We start from the raw sequence: 19,532 nt of genomic DNA, 5'->3' as shown, positions 1-19,532 counted from the left end.
ATCAGGCAGGCATTCCTGCAGTGATTAAACACAAGGGAAGACTGTCTTCCCGAGTCCATGAGCAGCACCAAAGTTTTGGGTCCACAGATAAAACGTGTCTCCGCTGTCTCTACCAGAAAGTGAACCGAAATTAAGAGAAGGGAGAGATTGAAGGGTGGCACCGAAATTGAAAGGAGAAAGACATTGAGGGATAGCAAGAGAGGGTGGATAAGAGAGTAGAAAGAGGCCACTTACTGGATTTAAAATTGGTGAGATGTTCCTTGGGCTGATCTGAGGACTTGAGGTAGTAGGCGGATCCTCCTCACAGAGCAAAGAGTGGGAGGACAGGGGATTGATCTCCCAAGAGAGGTCCCCCGATCCAAGTCACAGCACCAAATGTCAAGTGCATCCATGTGAAGAGACCACCAACAGGCTTTGTGGGAGCAACAAGGTTGTTTATTCACTTGGGCGCAAGTGGGCTGAGTATTAACCAAGGGAGATGGGGAAGGGGTTGCTTTATAGGATTTGGGTAGGTAAAGGAAAATTACAGTAAAAGGAGGTTATCTATTGTTAGCAGAGGAGGGGATCACAAGGTACATGGTGGGGAAATCATAAGACTTATTGTCCAGAAGAAGAATGTCACAATGACTATTGATCAGATAAGGTAGGGCAGGGACAAGTCACAATGGTGGAATGGTGTAATGTTGGTTAATCAGTTAAGGCTGGAACTGGCTGTTTTACTTCTTTTGTGGGTTTTTGGCTGCCCCAGACTTCTTGGCTCCTGCAGGCCATCTGAACGCATATGTGCAAATCACAGGGGTTACAATGGCTGAGCTTCGGCTCAGAGGCCTGACAGCAGAGACTGGAAAATTGCTTAATAGAATTATAAATTCCTTCTTTCATTACTCAAACCTTTTTTTTTTTTTCTTTTTTTTTTTTTTTGAGATGGAGTCTTGCTTTGTCACCCAGGCTGGAGTGCAGTGGCTGATCTGGGCTCACTGCAAGCTCCGCCTCCCGGGTTCACGCCATTCTCCTGCCTCAGCCTCCCCAGTAGCTGGGACTACAGGCATCTGCCACCACGCCCGGCTAATTTTTTGTATTTTTCATAGAGATGGGGTTTCACCATGTTGGTCAAGCTGGTCTTGAACTCCTGACCTTCAGGTGATCCACCAGCCTCCACCTCCCAAAGTGATGGGATTACAGGCCTGAGTGACGGCGCCTGGCCTCATTACTCAAACCTTTAGGGAACACCTCCTCACTCAGCCATGTGCAAGGACGTGAAGACCCAGAGGTGAAACATTTTAGGGTGCTGCCTCCAAATCTGAATTTGAAGAAAAGACTACAACGATCCAGTCCTGGGCTTCTCTAAATTCTTTTGTTGCTGACCAGACCTTAATTTTAGACTTTGGAGGATATGTCTATGCGAATGAGCGGCTGAAAACTCAGAAAACGAAAACTAGCTTTTATGGAGTTTCAAGTAATTACGTTTCTCAAAACTATGCATCATGCTCATTTGTGGGCATTGGATGAAAAGATAAATCTTTCTAGAAGGGGCAGGGGAGGGAGAGGCAATTCTGGGTGCGGAAGTTGGCAGAAAAGAAAATCAGTGTCTCCTAGACTTCGCCCAGTTTGGCTCGTTTGGGGTACTCCTCCACCACGCGTTACCAGGCCCGTGAAACCCACTCCCACCAGAGAATTAGCGCGGGCGGACGAGCGAATTGACACCTAGTAGTCCGGAACTTTGCGTGCAGGGTTCCTGCAGCAGCACGCACCGGGAAGCTTTTGGGCGCTGCACCGCGCTGCGCCGTGGCCTTGAGTCCGGCGCGCAGAGGAGGAGGAGAAAGCTGACTCCTTAGTCCCGGGTAGTGGTCGTGGTGGTCGTCTTTGTAGTTCGTGGTCTGAGACCAGGCCTCAAGTGGGAACGGCGTCACGATGATCTCACGGCGGAACCCAGAGCCCTTACGGTTTCTGCCGGATGAGTCCCGGAGCCTGCCCCCGCCCAAGCTGACCGACCCGCGGCTTCTCTACATCGGCTTCTTGGGATACTGCACTGGCCTGGTTGATAACGTGATCCGGCGGAGGCCGGTCGTGTCGGCTGGTGAGTGCTGCGCAGGCGGGATCGGCTGGGAGGAGAGGGGGTCGCAGGGCTGCAGACCTGCCCCGCCGTAGGCCCTCCTGAGGTGCTCTGCTTTTCCGTGCCTTGTTGCCTAGCTGACCCCAGCACGCCTTCCCGGGCGGTCCGCGCCCCGTTAGCTCTTTAGAATCGAGCAGAGCCAGTGTGTCATTTGGCACTTGAAGAAACTGAGGTGCAGTGAAGCCCGAACTGAGACTGTGAAGGACCCGGGACTACTCTTCTCAGTTCGTGTTGTACTGTGTGCACAAATGAGCCGTGGCTCCATGCCACGCACTACTCACACTATGGGCATTATTAATAGTATTTAGGCCTTAAAACACTTTATTAGGCATGTATTATTCACAACGAGGAAACCGAGCCTAACAGGTTAACAGCAGCTTGCCCAAGGTCATATGGCTATTAAGTAGCAGAGCTTTTTTTTTTTGACCTCTGAATGGATATGGGACACCGGTGCTTCTCAAACTTAATGTGCATACGAGTAGCATAGGTGTCTTGTTAAAATCGGATTCTGGACTGGGCGCGGTGGCTCACACCTGTAATCCCAGTGCCTTGGGAGGCCGTGGCGGGCGGATCGCTTGAGCTCAGGAACTAGATACCAGCCTCGGCAACAGGGCGAAAGCCAGTCTCTACAAAAAACTAAAAAAGTTAGCCGGGCGTGGTGGTGCATGCCTGTGGTCCCAGGCTGAGGGAGGCTGAGGCAGGAGGGTCGTTTGAGCCTGGTAGGCAGAGGTTGCAGTAACCCGAGATTGCTCCATTGCACCCCAGCCTGGGCAACAAAGTGAGACCCTGTCTCAAAAAAAAAAAAAAAAATGCAGATTCTGATTCATGAGATCTGGGGAGGAACTTGATGTTACCAACAAGTGCTCAAACACTGCTGCTGCTGATCTGAGGACCACTGTTTGAATAGGAGGCTCTAAACCAGTGTGCTGTAATCCCATCAGAGACACTGACTGTTCTGATAATAACCACCACAGTAGCTTTGCTAAGCTCTATGGATTTCCAGAGGGAAAAGAGGAGAGGAACTTTGGAAGAGGGGTCTTTGAAGTTAACTTTGATTATCAGGCAGGACTGAGAGACAGACAGCTTTCTAGGCCCATGGGGCTAGTGGGAGCCAATGGGGACAAGGACCTCTGAATGGAGGCTGTTTAATGATTGAGTGAGTGTTCAGGTTTAGAGTAATAAAACTACAAGGGAGATTTTAGCACAGCTTGGCAATTTATTTTCTAGCCAGCCAGGAACTTTGTAAGCTTTTGAGAGCTGCGGGGGTACAGTGATGAGCTCTGTATTTTGAAAAGTCATCTTTGTCAGCAATGTGAGGCATTGATTGGAGCCAAGAAGCACAATCAGGAAAAAAGCTCAGGCAATGGTTCAGGCAATTAGGAGTCATCACACTTGTACATCTTTTGCCTTCTTACAGCTGTATGTCATGCCTGAAGGTCAGCTCCCAGCCCATAAAATCCCAGCATTTCCAGTGCTCAAACAGTATTGAAATCCTATCTCCCTTGGACATGACTCCTCACTTCAGAAAGGAGTGATGTTTGTCCATTTATGCCTCTGAGGACTCGAGGCTTTCCCTTTTCATCACCACTTCACACTTGCCCAAGACTGTCACTTGGTGTAATGAAAAGAGCTCCACTTTGGAACTAAACAGACTTGCTCACCAGGCACAGGCACAGTGGTTCACACCTGTAATCTCAGCACTTTGGGAGACCAAGGCAGGAAGATCTCTTGAGGCCAGGAGTTCAAGACCAGCCTGGGCAACATAGTGAGACCCTGTCTCTACAAAAAATGTAAGAAATTAGCTAGGCATGGTGATGTGCACTTGTAGTCCCAGGTACTCAGGAGCTAAGGGAGGAGAATCACTTGAGCCTAGGAAGTTGAGGCTGCAGCAAGCCGTGATTGCACCACTGCACTACAGTCTGGGCAACAAAGTTGAGACCTTGTCTCCAATAAATAAATAAATAAACAGACTTGCTCGACTGCTTTCCAGCTGTGTCAGTTTGGGCAAGTTACATGGTCAGGTCGATCAGAGCCAAAGTTTCCTCATCTGTAAAATAAGAATAATTAATTTTTGCATATTTGTTGTGAGAATTGAGTGAGATTCTATAGGTAAAATGCCTGACATGTAAAAAGTGCTGGACAGAGTTCCCCTTCCTTAGCTCTTGTTATGGAAACAGTTTACCATATATTTGTAATTTGTTCATTTACTGAACCCCCCCCCCTTTTTTTTTTGAGACAGGATCTCACTTGTCACCCAGGGTAGAGGGCAGTGGTGCAATCATGGGTCACTGCAGCCTCGACCTCTGGGCTCAGGTGATCCTCCTATCTTAGCCTTCTGAGTAGCTGGGACTACAGGTGCATACCACCAGGCCTGGCCAATTTTTAAATTTTTTGTAGAGATGGGGTCTTGGCTTCTGGCCTCAAGTGATCCTGCCACCTCAGCCTCCCAGAGTGCTGGGGTTATAGGTGTGAGCCACTGTGCCTGGCCTTATTGAACTATTTCTCTGTTATGTGCCCTATGGAGCTCCTAGTGAAATCAGGGAGACAAACAAACAGTCTGTTGCTGATCTTGGTATGATAGATACATGTTTTGATAGAGGTGGGTGAGCAGAAAGCACTTTAGGAGCACAAAGGAGATACAGATGGGAGGGAGAATGCTGTAGAGGAGGTAAAGGTTGACTGAAATGTGACGTATGCACCACTTAATCTCATTGTTGTTAGTTTAGCAGTTTGTGCCTTTCTGGGAGACAGAAGAGTACAGCAGTTAAGAGCGTATGCTTTGGGGTTTGACACCACCTCCACCCCACTAGTCATTTGATTCTGGGGAAATTCCCTATCTCAGAACTAGATGAGATAATGAATATAAACTGCTTAGCCCAGGAGTAGGGATCAGACTTCCTGAGCTCCCAGAGCTTCCCTACATTGCTTTGGAAGATTTAGATCCTAGGACTTTATTGAAATGGTTGTCCTCAGCAGCATTTACTGAATGCATATTGTATTTATCTAGGTCAGCGTCTGATATCTATAGTAGGTGTTCAATAAGTATTGAGTGAGGCCAGGTGTAGTGGCTCATGCCTGTAATCCCAGTACTTCGGGAGGCTGAGGCAGGTGGATCACCTGAGGTCAAGAGTTCAAGACCAGCCTGACCAATATGGTGAAACCCCAAAATTAGCCAGGCGTGGTGGCACATGCCAGTAATCCCAGCTACTCGGGAGGCTGAGGCTGGAGAACTGCTTGAACCTGGGAGGCGGAGATCGCAGTGAGCCGAGATTGCACCATGGCACTCCAGCCTGGGCGACAGACTGAGACTCCGTCTAAAAAAAAAAAAAAAAAAAAAAAAGTAGTATTGAGTGAATAACTATATGTAGATTACAAGGAATATAAAACATGGTCCTAATCCTCCAAAGGTTTACAGACCAGATGGCCATATCCATTAAAAAGACAAATTGTGGTACAAGTTTGTGCATGTAGGGTGAAGGTGTGTATCACATAAATGTTGTTTCTAAGAGAGTTGGAGGTATGGTGAAAGAGATATGGTAGATTTTCAGACTACAGCCCTGGAGAGTACCTGGCATTCTGTGAGTAATGGGATATTCTGGCTGGACACCGTGGCTCACACCTGTAATCCCAACACTTTGGAAGGCTGAGATGGGAGGATTGCTTGGTTTCAAGACCAGCCTGGGCAACATAGGAAAACTTTGTCTCTGCAAAAGAAATTTTTTTAAGCTATCTGGATATGGTGGTATGCACCTGTGATCCCAGCTACCTGGGAGGCTGAAGTAAGAGGATCACTCGAGCCTGGGAGGTTGAGGCTGCAGTGAGTGTGATCATGCCTCTGTATTCCAGCCTAAGTGACAGAGCAAGATTCTGTCTCATAATAATGAATACGTCTCATAATAATGAATTTCTATCAATGAAATAAAATTGTGTAGCTCTTTTTCAAATTAGCAGGAAATGTTAAAAAGAAGTTTTTAAGAATAAGACTTTAAAAATAAGTTGTACATATTTTGGGAGTACATGTGGTATTTTGATACGTGCATACAATGTGTAATGTTGAAACTGGGGCAAATGGGCCATTCATCACCCCAAGCATTCACCCCTTCTTTATGTTGGGAACATTCAAATTCCTCTCCTCCAGCAATTTTGAACTATACAACAAATTATTGTTAACTGTAGTCACCCTACTGTACTATCAATAAATAGAATTTTTTTATAAGTTTTTCTCATCATCTGTTTTTTTAAACTTAACCTTCTTGCTGGTTACCACTTAATGTGCCCTAAATTTAGAGTCAGTTGGTATTCTAAGTATAGCCCACAAAATTAAATATTTATTGATCTCTAGTTTAATATATCAGTAATGTATGATGTTCTTCAAAGAGCACAATAGCTGCCGGGGTTAGACTCACCGAGTAAAGAATGGGAAGATGATTGTAGACGGGGTGTGCGGGTAGTGAGAGGTAGACCACTCAGAGAGAATGAGGAGAGAGGTTAGGAAAACGGGGTCTTGGGAAGAGGCCAAGCCATGCCTTTAGGGCTGGGAAGCTGACATCATCATCTCAAACACTTATGGAGTTTTTCTGTGAGGAACATGGGTCAGCGTAGAGAGAGTCTGGTTCTGTGTCTCAGCAGTCCAGTGGCACATGGGAGAACATGCACTCTTTGGTTTGCTATATGGTGGGTAGCCCATTAGGGAAAGCAGTGGCTGTTTGGGGTAAGAGAGAGTGCTCTGTCCAGTTCTAGAACATAGGAATATTTTTCATTTTTATTGTTTTATACATTTTCCAAAATACTTTTACATGCATATGTCTTGTTTTATATGCTACTACTATGAGAAAGATAGGATAGGTCTTTTTTTTTTTTTTTTTTTTTTTTTGAGACAGAGTCTCATTCTGTCACCCAGGCTAGAGTTCAGTGGTGCCATCTTGGCTCACTGCATTCTCCACCTCCCAGGTTCAGGCGATTCTCCAGCTTCAGCCTCCTGAGTAGCTGGTACTACAGGTGTGTGCTACCATGCTCGGCTAATTTTTGTATTTTTAGTAGAGACGGGGTTTCACCGTGTTGGCCAGGCTGGTCTTGAACTCCTGACCTCAGGTGATCTACCCGCCTCAGCCTCCCAAAGTGCTGGGATTACAGGTGTGAGCCACCACGCCCAGCCAGGGTAGGTCTTATCTGTGTTTTAGAGGTAGTAAATTGAATTACCCAAGGCTGTTCATTCATTTATTAAATAAATATTAAGTGCTATATGCTAAAATATACATTACATGTAATATTTTAGATTTGCTAACCTTTAAAGAAGTGATAATGTGGGCTGAGTGTAGTGGCTCATTCCTGTAATCCCAACAGTTTTGGAGGCCGAGGCAGGGGGATCACTTGAGCCCAGGAGTTCAAGACCAGTCTGGGAAACATAGCAAGACTCCTCTTAAAAAAAAAATAGGCATGGTGGTTCACGCTTTTGGTCCCAGCTACTTGGGAAGCTGAGGTGAGAGGATTGCCTGAGCCTAAGAGGTTGAGGCTGCAGTAAGGTGTGATTGTGCCACTGCATTCCAGCCTGGGCAACAGAGCTAGACCCTGTCAAGGATCAAGGCTGTTTGTTCAGAATACCTTTTTGTGTTTGTTTGTTTTTTGTTTTTTGAGACAGAGCCTCACTCCGTCCCCCAGGCTGGAGTGCAGTGGTGCGATCTTGGCTCACTGCAACCTCTGCCTCCCGGGTTCTAACGATTCTCCTGCCTCAGCCACCTGAGTAGTCGGGATTACAGGCACCTACCACCCCATCTGGCTGATTTTTGTATTTTTAGTAGAGACGGGGTTTCACCATGTGAAACAGTCTTGAACTCCTGACCTCAGGCGATCCACCTGCCTCAGCCTCCCAAAGTGTTGGGATTACAGGCATGAGCCCAGCGCTTTTTTTATTTTTATTTTTTAATAAATACCATAACAGGCCAGGCGCTTTGTCACCCAGGCTGAAGTGTAGTGGCGCAATCTCAGCTCACTGCAACCTCTGCCTCCCAGGTCTCAATTATTCTCCTGCCTCAGCCTCCCAAGTAGCTGGGACTACAGGCACCCGCCACCACCCCCAGCCAAATTTTGTATTTTTATTAGAGACAGGGTTTCACCATGTTGGCCAGGCTGGTCTCGAACTCCTGACCTCAGGCGATCCACCCGTCTCGGCCTCCCAAAGTGCTGGGATTACAGGTGTGAGCCACTGCGTCCAGCCAAAAATGTAACTCTTAATACACATTGACTAATTTTTGCTTTCTTTGGGATTTGTCATTTGAATTTCAGGTTTGCATCGCCACCTTCTATATATTACGGCCTTTTTTTTTGTTGGATATTATCTTGTAAAACGTGAAGACTACATGTATGCTGTGAGAGACCGTGAAATGTTTGGATATATGAAATTACATCCAGAGGATTTTCCTGAAAAAGGTATTTCAAGTTAATTTTAGAGAATCTGTGTTTACTGTATTATTATTTTCCCTGGTTAATCTTATCCATGTCTATGGCTTTAGGTACCTTCTAAATTCTGTTGACTCCCACATCTTAGTCTATAGACCAAAATTCTCTTGAATTAATATATCCAGTTTTTGCCTGACTACCTCTGTCTCCTTTGGACAGCAAACAAAACTCATGACCCCTCTGCCTTCCCAAACCTCCTGCTTCTCTGTGTCCTGCTTCAGGAAATGGCACTACTGTCCACCTGGACACTCAAACCAGAAGCCTGAGAATTATCAAGTCTTTCTCTTTCACTTCCCATTAATCATCAGGTCTTATCAGTTCTACTTCCTAAATATTTCTCAACTTTGAACTCTCCTCTCCCTGGTTCAGGCCTTGATAATCTCTTGCTCGGACTGTTGCACTTGCCTGTTAACTCACCACTTGCTTTGGTCTTATTTCCAGTGACAGCAAATCTGATCACATCTGTTTAAAATAGTTTTCCAGCTGGGCGCAGTGGCTCACGCCTGTAATCCCAGCACTTTGGGAGGCCGAGGAGGGCAGATCACCTGCGGTCAGGAACTTGAGACCAGCCTGGCCAACATGGTGAAACCCCGTCTCTACTAGAAATACAAAAAGTAGCCGGTCATGATGGCGCGTGCCTGTAATCTCAGCTACTTGGGAAGCTGAGGCAGGAGAATTGCTTGAACCCGGGAGGCGGAGGTTTCAGTGAGCCGAGATCGCTCCATTGCACTCCAGCCTGGGCGTCACAGCGAGACTGTGTCTCAAAAAATTAAATTAAATTAAAATAAAATAAAATAAAATAAGTCATCCATTGCCTAGTGGATAAAATCCAGACTCCTTAGGATGGCTCGTTTCCTCCAGCTTAGCTAATTGCCTGTCCTCTGGTAGAAACACTTTACCCACATTCTCATCTACCGTATGATATACACGTCTGTGTTCTTCCTGGATTGTAGCTTTGTCTTTGTTTCCCAGCCTCTCGCATAGAGCCTACACGTAGCAGGCATTTATGCATAATAGTGGATGTGAACTGTAATGGAACACTTCCTCATTCCTCATCACTCATCATTTGCCCGGTGAAATGCTTTGTCTGCCTGCCCTATATTGCTTTATACATGTTGTACCTTCTTCCTACTATGTTATTCTTCCTCTTGCCCCTGTTTCCACCCCATCCACCTAGCAAATTTCTGCTTTCATTATCTCAGTGAAGCTTTCACCGAGCTACAGTCAGGCGTTCCCTCAGTGTGCTCTATCTCTGTTCTGCTATGAATCTATTAATAGTTGTAATACAACTTTTCTCACCTGTGTTTTACACAGATACACACAACACATGTGCACATATATGAGTCTCTGTAGGCTGGGAGTTTAACTTACTAGGACTTTTTTTTTGGTCTCCCCAGGGGTTTGGCACACATGACCTTATTAAATGTGTAAATGAATGAGTATAGAAAAAATTTGAACTTGTAAACATATAAATAGATTTTCCCCAGTCTCAGCAACATAGTGAGACCTCATCCCTACAGAAAACTTAAAAATTAGCTGGGTGTGGTGGCACATGTGTATAGTCCCAGCTCCTTGGGAGGCTGAGGCAGGAGGATTACTTGAGCGTGGGAGGTCAAGGTGCTGTGAGCTGTGATCACACCACTGCATTTCAGCCTAGGTGACAGAGTGAGACCCTGTCTCAAAAAAAAAAAAAAAAAAGACTTTCCTATTAATGTAAATGTGTGATATAAAACATTTCAATTTCATTAGACTGATCTCTAAGGTCTTATTTAGCTCTAAAATTTTATTACTCTTTAATTTTCCCACAGCCTTCAGTCACATATATGATATTTATGGTGGATCAGAAAGATACATCTTCTTTTTTTGCCAAAGAAGAGCTTAAAGACTAGCACAAAGCATGAATAGTGGATGTATCGGGAATGCATAATACTCAGAACCATTAAATGTTAGAGCTGGAAGTCATCTTGGATATATTGATTACTAGGAGTGACGCCCAGTGACTGAGCAGTCTTCAGTCCCAGACCTCTGGCTCTTTGCTTAGACATAGTTCCGTGAGTTCACTGTGTCTGCAGGAGTGTGTATAGCTGCAGGGCTCATTCTGTTTCTGAGCTGCAGATTACTGGCAGTTGTGCCAGGAGCCTCATGCACGGACAGTGGGAGCCCGGAGAGCTTGACCACATTGGCTGCTGGCCTCTCCTAGCTGACCTGTGCCCTTCTGTGTTTATGTCTTCCTTCACCTCTTCAGTCAGGTTATTCCTGGCAGCACCTTGTCCCTCTTGGCGGCCATTTGGTTGTCATCACAGATTCCTCCAAAATTATTCTTCATTCAATGAAAGAAAATCCTTCAGTGATTACCAAGCCATAGTCGAGGACAAGAAAATAAGGAAATTCTTAGGGGTTTGTCTTAGTCCATTTGGCCTACTATAACAAAATGCCTTAAACTGGGTAATTAAAAAAAATTTTTTTAACTTTGTTTTTCTTACCACCTGTATAATTGCAGAATAGACTGGGTAATATATAAATAATAGAAATTTATTGCTTGCAATTCTGGAGGCTGGGAAGTCCAAGATCAGGGTACCAGCACAGCTGGTGTCTGCTAAGGGCCCACTCTGTGCTTCATAGATGATGCCACCTTGCTGTGTCCTCACATGGTAGAAGAGGCAAACAAGGTCCCCTAAGCCGATCCCACTCGTGAGGATAGAGCCTTTGTGACCTAATCACCTCCCAAAGTCCTAACCTCATAATATCATCATCTTGGGGGTTACATTTCAACTTATGAACTTTGGTGGGGCATGAACATTCAGACCACAGCAGGATTTCAATCAGTAAGATTACTGAGTGTTAATTTTCCTTTAGGAAATACAATTTTTAAAACATATTTTTAAAATAAATCTTTTATGATCTTTCCTTTTATAGAGAAGAAAACATACGCTGAAATTTTTGAAAAATTCCATCCAGTACGTTAAAGTCTTCAAAATGCTTGCTCCAGTTTCACTGATACCTGCTGTTTCTGAATTTGATGGAACATGTTTCTAATGAGAGTTGAAGCTTCTGCTTATCTGTGTGTTGACACCTTGTAATTAAAATAGTTACCATGAATGCTCTGACTGTTTTTATTGTTGTAAGAAAAATAGTTCATCAGAGAATGGTCAGTTTCCATTCACCCATCTGAAAGATTTTAAATGAGGTTGAATTCTAGTTTAGAGTTAGCAGACTACAGCCTATGGGCCAAATCTGGCCCACTGCCAATAAAGTCTTATTGGAACACAGCCATGCTCATTTGTTTACATGTTGTTTATGGCGACTGCCATGCTACAAGAGCAGAATTGAGTAGTTGTGATAGAGACCTATGGCCTGCAAAGCCTAATTAATGTGTGGCCCTTTCAGAAAAGGTTTGCCTGTCCCATCCTAGTGCAAAGTGAATTTAGAGTGAGCCAGATTATGGAGGATTCTGTGACTCTTGCCAAATAATTTTGACTTCATCCTGTAGGTATTAAGTCATTAAAGCATTTTAAATTATACAGTCAGGTTTATATTTCTGAGCTCTGTCTATAATGATATAGAAGGTGGTTTAGAAGGAGGAGACTCCAGACAAGGAAAACAGAAATCTTACACTGCAAAGGTGTCTTTGCTCTTAGGTGGATTATCCTGGAGAAAGTGGACTCAGGAGCTAATACTGTCTACAGTGGAGCTTGGTGCAATTAGAAGCAAAAGACTGTACCTAACTGGAATGAGGTTACTTTTTATGGCTTATCAAATGCTTGTCCTGGCGCGATGCAGTGGCTCATGGCTAGAATCCCAGCACTTTGAGAGGCTGAGGCAGGGTAGATTGCTTGAGCCCAGGAGTTTGAGACCAACCTGGGCAACATGGCAAAACACTATCTCTACATAAAATACAGAAATTAGCCGGGCATGGTGGCACGTGCCTGTAGTCCCCGCTACTCATGAGGCTGAAATGGGAGGATCTATTGAGCCCTGGAGTTCGAGGATGTAGTTAACTGATTGTGTCACAGTTCACTGCAGCCTGGGTGACATTCCAGCCTGGGTGACAAAGGAGACCCTGTCAAAAAAAAAAAAAAGTACTTGTCTCAAAAGTTTTTGTTTCCTAGCTTAGAATTTATAATCAGATTCGGTTTTGGAGATAAAGTATATATGTTTTTTGTTGTTTTTTTTTTTTGAGACAGTCTTGCTCTGTCATCAGGCTGGAGTGCAGTGGTGTGATCTCAGCTCACTGCAACCTCCACCTCCTGGGTTTAAGCAATTCTCCTGCCTTAGCCTCCTGAGTAGCTGGGATTACAGGTGCATGCCACCACACCCAGTTAATTGTTATATTTTCAGGAGAGACGAGGTTTCACCATGTTGACCAGGATGGTCTCGATCTCTTGACTTTGTGATCCACCTGCCTCGGCCTCCCCAAGTGCTGGGATTACAGGCGTGAGCCACCGCGCCTGGCCTATATGTGATTTCAAATTAGGTGGCCTTATAAATATAAGCAGATGGTTTCTGGGCAAAATCAAATGAATTCCGTCTTTATTTTCTTGAGTACCACTTGTAAAAACAAATTAGGTTGGAGAAAGTGCTTCAGAAATAATAAAGATGTACAAATACAAGGTTTTGTTTTTTTTAAATTACTTCTGCAATAAATACGTTTATAGTTCACTTGTTGTTGGCCTCATCAGTGGTCGCCAAGTAAAAGAGGGTGAACCACTCATCCCAAGAGACTGTCTGCTACCCCTTAGCTCTGGAGGGTAAAAAGCAAGGGCCAGAGCAAATACATAGGAGAAAGAGGGAGAAAAAAAAAATCAGGCTATTTTAATAGCCCTCACATGCCAAGTGCTTTTGCTTCATCATGTTTAGTTTTCATCAACTTGTGAGGTACATAATATTATCCCCATTTTATAGATGAGGGAATTTAGGCTCCAATGGGTTAAATAACTTGCACAAGTACACACACTGAATGACTGCCATGAGGAGGGATGTGAATTTTGGTCACATGCCAACACCTACGCTCTTCCCACCATACCACACAGGACCGGTAACTGTCTAGTCCCTCCTGGTCACCTCCCCAAGCTGGTAAGAGGAGCGAGGGGAGCAGTGAATAATAGCAACAGACATTCTAAAGGTGAGCCAGTGACTAGAATCCAGGAATTGGTGCTCAGGAGTTACAGAAGCATCCCGGAGAAGTGAGCCGCCTTCACTTCTGGCTGCAGGTCTGCTCTCATCATCGGCTGGTGAACTGCTCCGCCGGCCTCATCAGAGTCTGCCTTTTATCATGTGAAGGGACCTGTGGAGTGAAGAAATTTTTAAAAGGCCAAGTGAGTATCAATTCAAACAACTAAGATACTATCACATGCCCATTGAAGCAGGAATTAAAATGAAAAAACTCAATGCTGATGTTGCTGATGAAAAACTGGCAGTGCCTCAGCACTGTAAGGAGAATCCTAGGTTGTCAGAGCAGGAATAACTCATTTGATTTCTCTGCTATATTTTACTAACAGGGAAACTAAGATGCAGAAAGGTAAGATAAGTTGTCTAGGGCCAGGCTTGATGACACACGCCTGTAATCCCAGCACTTTGGGAGGCCAAGGTGGATGGATCACTTGAGGTCAGGAATTCGAGACCGGTCTGGCCAACATGGTGAAACCCCATCTCTACTAAAAGTACAAAAATTAGCTGGGCATGGTGGCATGAGCCTGTAATCCCAACTCCTCAGGAGGTTGAGGCAGGAGACTTGCTTGAATTTGGGAGGCAGAGGTTGTGGTGAGCCGAGATTGTGCCACTGCACGCCAGCCTGGACGACAAGAGCAAGACTCCATCTCAAAAAAAAAAAAGAGAGGTTGGGTGCGGTGGCTCACGCCTGTAATCCCAGCACTTTGGGAAGCCGAGTGTGGAGGATCACAAGGTCAGGACATTGAGACCATCTTGGCCAACATGGTGAAACCCCATCTCTACTAAAAATACAAAAAATTAGCTGGGCGTGGTGGTGCGCACCTGTAGTCCCAACTACTTGAGAGACTGAGGCAGGAGAATTGCTTGAACCCGGGAGGCAGAGGTTGCAGTGAGCCGAGATCGTGCCACTGCACTCCAGCCTGGCGATAGAGTGAGACTCCACCTCAAAAATAAAAGTTGTCTAGGATAATGCAGAAGTCAATGGAAGAGCCAGAACAAGAGCCCAGATTTTTAACTGTTGCTATACCATATTGCCTCTGAATGAAAATCAGGTTAGGGTGTGTTGAAATGTTATGGTGTAGAGTTGCTGCTCCGGCCTTTGAAGCTATTTGGTGAGTCAGAGTGTGGTTTCTACCCATTCTGCCATGCCCAGTTCCCACTTTGAGCCACTCTGCAAAAGTCTAAGGCTCTAAGGAACACCACTGTAGAGGAAAATAATTAGACTAATTAGGCCAGGGTTCATGTCTTGGCTCTGTCATTTACTGAGTAATGTTGGACTCATTTTACTTCTCAGGCCTCTGTTTTTTTCATCTGCAAAAGGGAATGATAGGCCGGGCGTGGTGGCTCATGCCTGTAATCCTAGCACTTTGGAAGGCCGAGGCAGGTGGATCACGAGGTCAGGAGTTCGAGACCAGCCTGGCCAACATGGTGAAACCCTGTCTCTACTAAAGATTAAAAAAAAATTAGCCGGGTGTGTTGGCACACGCCTGTAATCCCAGCTACTTGGGAGGCTGAGGAAAATCTCTCGAACCTGGGAGGCAGAGGTGGCAGTGAGCTGGGATGGCACCATTGCACTCCAACCTGGGTGACGGGGTGAGACTCCATCTCAAAAAACAAAAAGGGGAATGATAATTCCATGAGATAATGGATATGCAAAGTGATCTTAAAATTATTCAAATGCCAGTCGTTAGTTTTACTACCACTGTTATTGTTCAGTGAAGCTGAAACCCAGAGAAATGAAGTAGCTTGCCCAAGGCCCCACAGCTCATTAGTGATAGAATCAGAAGGTGAACCCAGAGCTGCTGACACAGCCCAGTCTAATTCAACAACCTCTGTGAGGTAACTCGGGGAGCCTCCAGGGGACAGGGAAGAAGGGTTGAGGTTGACAGTTTGGGTTTGAAGTGGGAGAAGGAAAAACGGCTGAGAAAATGCCTGGAGCAGAGATCTCCATAGGCTCTGTGTTTGGGGGTCCACATTTATTCCCCATAATTGCAGAGCAGCCTTCACACAGATTATGAAGATAACACAATATGGCAGACAGTGGGTATGAGGAAAGAACACTCAGCTCAAAGTTGAGGCCGGTCTTACTTTTGTCTCTTTACTGCGTGACTTTGGGTGAGTCACTTCACCTCTCTGGCTTCAATTTCCTTACTAGTAAAGTGGGGATGAGAATCTTTTTCTGCACAGCTGCATCAGATGGTTCTGAGCTTGCAATGGACGTGGATGTTGTTTACAACTAATGAGACCAGTTGGTGGGAGCAGGGCTGGCAGGTGGCACAGAATCAAAACTGGCAGGTACTGTGGTCCAATTTCTATTCATACTAGTCTTTATCCATGAGTGAACTAGTGATGACCATGCTAAGAACCCTTCCCACCTCCTACCCTCTGCCACCACCTGCTTGTCTAGCTTGCTGCTCATCCACACTCACCACCCCCGCCCTCTGTGCATAGACATGTAGGCTCAGACTGGAACACATAATCACATGTACCTACAACAGGGCTTCCCAACAGGCATGTCGGTACACTCCGGTTTGCCTGGAATGGATTAGAGTGCCATGACAGTAGTCCCTCGGCTTCCCGTTTGGTGGGTTCCAACCTGGGATGGTCAGAGTACCCCCAGCCTGTTGGAGTACTGCAAGCAGCCTCACCCCTGTATCCCCAAGTGCCATATAATTTTCCATGTTCTGTGACCTGAAAAAATGTTGGGAAACACTGTCACACACACGGAATTCACAATGTTCACTTAAGTCAATATGCATGCCCTAGGTAAGTTTCTTCCTTCCTTCTTTCTTTCTTTTTGAGATGAAGTCTCCCTCTATCGCCCAGGCTGGAGTGCAGTGGCGCAATCTCGACTGACTGCAACCTCCGCCTCCCGGGTTCACGCCATTCTCCTGCCTCAGCCTCCCGAGTAGCTGAGACTACAGGTGCCTGCCACTAGGCCCGGTTAATTTTTGTATTTTTAGTAGAGACAGGGTTTCACCACATTGGCCAGGCTGGTCTCGAACTCCTGACCTCAGGCAATCCACCTGCCTTGGCCTCCCAAAGTGCTGGGATTTGGCGTGAGCCACCGCGCCCGGCCCCTCTTTAATCAAATTCTTAACAAAGTCAATGATGAGAACACACTCATTCAATTCACACATTTGCAAGTATTCACATACAGATAAATGCACACGTGCACAAACATATGTATGTGCATATGAGATACGCCCTCACAGGCCACTTTTCCTTCTGTTTCCATATCACTTCATTGCAATTGCCAATTTGAGGTCAGAAGGATAGTAACACAGGCCTAGTCTTAGGCCCTCCTAGGTTGTGGTCCCAATACCCTGACGCAAGAGTGGCACTGTCTGAGAGCCAGGCTGTTCCTCTCCCACTGGGTTGCACCACTGCCCCCTCTGCTCTCCTGGAATGTCCCTTGGTAGACTCTGACACCCACCAGCATGGCCACCATTACCTTCCCTAGTGTCCAAGGTCTACCAAACTTGCCCCGTCATTTCCTGGTATTTCCTTGTCACCTCCTGGGCTTTCTTGGTAAGGTGCATAAGGATGTGATGGAGGCTGGAGAAGTGCAGGTGGAACTGGGCTTCCAGTTCCAGCTCTCCTGAGGCACTCTCATCCTTGACTTCCTCTGTCTCTGCGGTTCCATTCTCAGCCTCCTCAGCTTCGCCGCCTGCCACCTTGGCCTGCCACTCCTCCCGCGGCAGCAGCCCATGTTCCACATCCACACAGATGGCCTTGAGCATGGTGAAGTAGGTGTAGAGATTGGGGGCCTCAGCCTGGGCCTGGCCCCCATGCCCACTCAGCTGCATGTCCCGCAGAAGGCTGGGGATCATCACCACCTGCTCCATGTTGTGCACCTCGGCCGAATACCGGTCCATGACGGTCAGCAGGCAGTTCTTGGGGTAACGCTTGGTTAGCACCTGCATGGTTGCTTCCTCTGACACAGTGAACCCAGCAGACTGCCCCGTGCTATTTCTAGGCTCTCGGCAGATTGACAGGATGCCAGTGCTCAGCTGTTGGGTCAACACAGCCCTGTTTTGGGCCAATCCCAGGGCTCAGGCTCTAGCATCTGTATCAGGTGATCCATCTGCCCAGAGATAGGTCTGCCAGCCTTCTGCGTGTCATCTCAGCTCTGCATGACTGCCCCAGCAAGAACCCGACACTTCCTCTGTCAGCTTGCTGAGCCAGTTGGAAGGAAGCTTTTCCCTTTGGCAACTGGTACACTGGACCTCAGGGCAATAAATAATTCTTTCAGGTCACTGGAGACCAAGCTGTCTCTTTGCTGCTTAGGGCAGCCTTCCAATACACAGTTCACTCCTTCAGCCCAGGGTGACTCCATTGTGAAATGGAGAGGATTTGAAGTGAAACAGCTTGATGTGGGGCAAGGAATATTGAGGTTGGAGTCAGAAACCCAGTTCTGCAATTTCCTAGCTGAGATTTTTTTGTTTTTTGCTGGCTAATATTTATTGAGCACCTACTGCACATCAGGGTCTGCACTGAGCCTTCTTGTGAGTGATCTCATTTAATCTTCACCACAACCCTCATAAATGTTTTATTTATTTAATTTTTGTAGAGATGGGGTCTTGCTATGTTGCCCAGTCTGGTTTTGAACTCCTGGGATCAAGCAATCCTCCCACCTCAGCCTCCCAAAGTGCTGGAATTGCAGGTATGAACCACCAGTATTCCTGTTTTGCCAGTGAGGAAATTTAGGTGCAGACAGCTAAAGTAACTTGCTCAAGGTCCCACTGGGGCTGGGATTCCAGCCCAGGACCACCTCTACCCCCCTCCAGGCAGTGCTCTGGACTGACATGAGGTTACACAGTCATACAAGTTAACCAGATCCATATCCTCTGTAAATTTGAGGTGGTATTGTGAGAACTGAATAAGACAAACCAATAAAAATGCTTTGTATCAGTCCAGACAAGCGGCTGGGATCAAAAGAGGAAAAAAATGCTTTGTAAACCACAAAGCCCAATCCTCAGATGTATTATCTATGCAGATTCTAGATTATTGCTAAGGCTTCTCCCAAATCTAACCAGTCATTCCACAAGCTACAATGCTTCCACTTTATTATTGACCTTTCCTTGGACCAGCAGTCTTGGAAGATAATAATCTTCTGCATGGTCATATTGTCATAGTTTAAAAACTGCATTTGCTATATATTTTTTTATTAGATATTTAAGAAAATGAAGGCCTGGGGAAAGGCCCAAAGTTGCACAACAAGTTAGTGGCAGAATCAAGTGGAGAATAAGACCTTCTGAGTTCTGGCTCAGGTACCTGCCCCCTCCACTGCCTCCAGTGAAATCTGCTGAATAGTGATACCTCCCATGCCTGCAGAAGAGGAGAGAGGAGGAGGGAGCACAGGAAGGGACGTGGGGCTGAACAGGGCCTCAGTGTTGCCTCACCTAAGCCACCCTCACCTCCACCCTAGGGCAGGAGCCCTCTCTGCACCCTCCCAACTGACGATCATTCACTCCTCTGCTCCCTCCCACTACAGCCGGAGCTGTGAAAAAGCTTATCTTTAGATTGAACAAAATTCCACCTCCCAGCCTGGCATGGTGGCTCATGCCTGTAATCCCAGTAATTTGGAAGGTTGAGGCAGGAGGATCATTTGAGCCCAGTAGTTTGAGACCAGCGTGAACAACATATGAGACCCTATGTCTACAAAAAATTAATTTAAAAAAATTAGCTGGGTGTGATGGCACATATCTGAGGTCTCAGCTACTCAAGTGGCTGAGGTGGGAGGTGGGAGGATTGCTTGAACCTGGGAGGTTAAGGCTGCAGTGAACTGTGA

General features: G+C 46.0%; 2 protein-coding genes across 3 annotated transcripts; one reads left to right on the top strand and one right to left on the bottom strand.

Annotated features, from left to right (window-relative positions):
• The first annotated feature begins 1,441 nt into the window (after nucleotides 1-1,441).
• Nucleotides 1,442-11,668, top strand: NDUFC2 (NADH:ubiquinone oxidoreductase subunit C2). Its single transcript, XM_033204371.1, has 3 exons — nucleotides 1,442-2,077; nucleotides 8,396-8,539; nucleotides 11,486-11,668. The coding sequence occupies exons 1-3, from the start codon at nucleotides 1,912-1,914 to the stop codon at nucleotides 11,533-11,535; spliced, it is 360 nt and encodes a 119-aa protein (XP_033060262.1). The 5' UTR covers nucleotides 1,442-1,911; the 3' UTR covers nucleotides 11,536-11,668.
• A 1,506-nt stretch (nucleotides 11,669-13,174) lies between these two features.
• Nucleotides 13,175-18,213, bottom strand: THRSP (thyroid hormone responsive). Of its 2 annotated transcripts, none has more exons than XM_033204370.1 (2): nucleotides 17,193-18,198; nucleotides 13,175-13,853 (listed from the first exon to the last, which is right to left on the bottom strand). In XM_033204370.1, the coding sequence occupies exon 1, from the start codon at nucleotides 17,662-17,664 to the stop codon at nucleotides 17,212-17,214; it is 453 nt and encodes a 150-aa protein (XP_033060261.1). In that variant the 5' UTR covers nucleotides 17,665-18,198; the 3' UTR covers nucleotides 13,175-13,853; nucleotides 17,193-17,211. The 2 variants fall into 2 exon arrangements, with proteins under 2 accessions (XP_033060261.1, XP_033060260.1); XM_033204369.1 differs by having other exon boundaries at nucleotides 13,177-13,853; nucleotides 17,225-18,213.
• Between the last annotated feature and the right edge of the window lie 1,319 nt (nucleotides 18,214-19,532).

Source organism: Trachypithecus francoisi, unplaced genomic scaffold (assembly GCF_009764315.1).
Source record: "Trachypithecus francoisi isolate TF-2019V2 unplaced genomic scaffold, Tfra_2.0 Lachesis_group8, whole genome shotgun sequence".
Classification (NCBI taxonomy): Eukaryota; Metazoa; Chordata; class Mammalia; order Primates; family Cercopithecidae; genus Trachypithecus; species Trachypithecus francoisi.
Note: the sequence above shows the minus strand (reverse complement) of the source record. Positions and strands in the feature narration are given on the sequence as shown.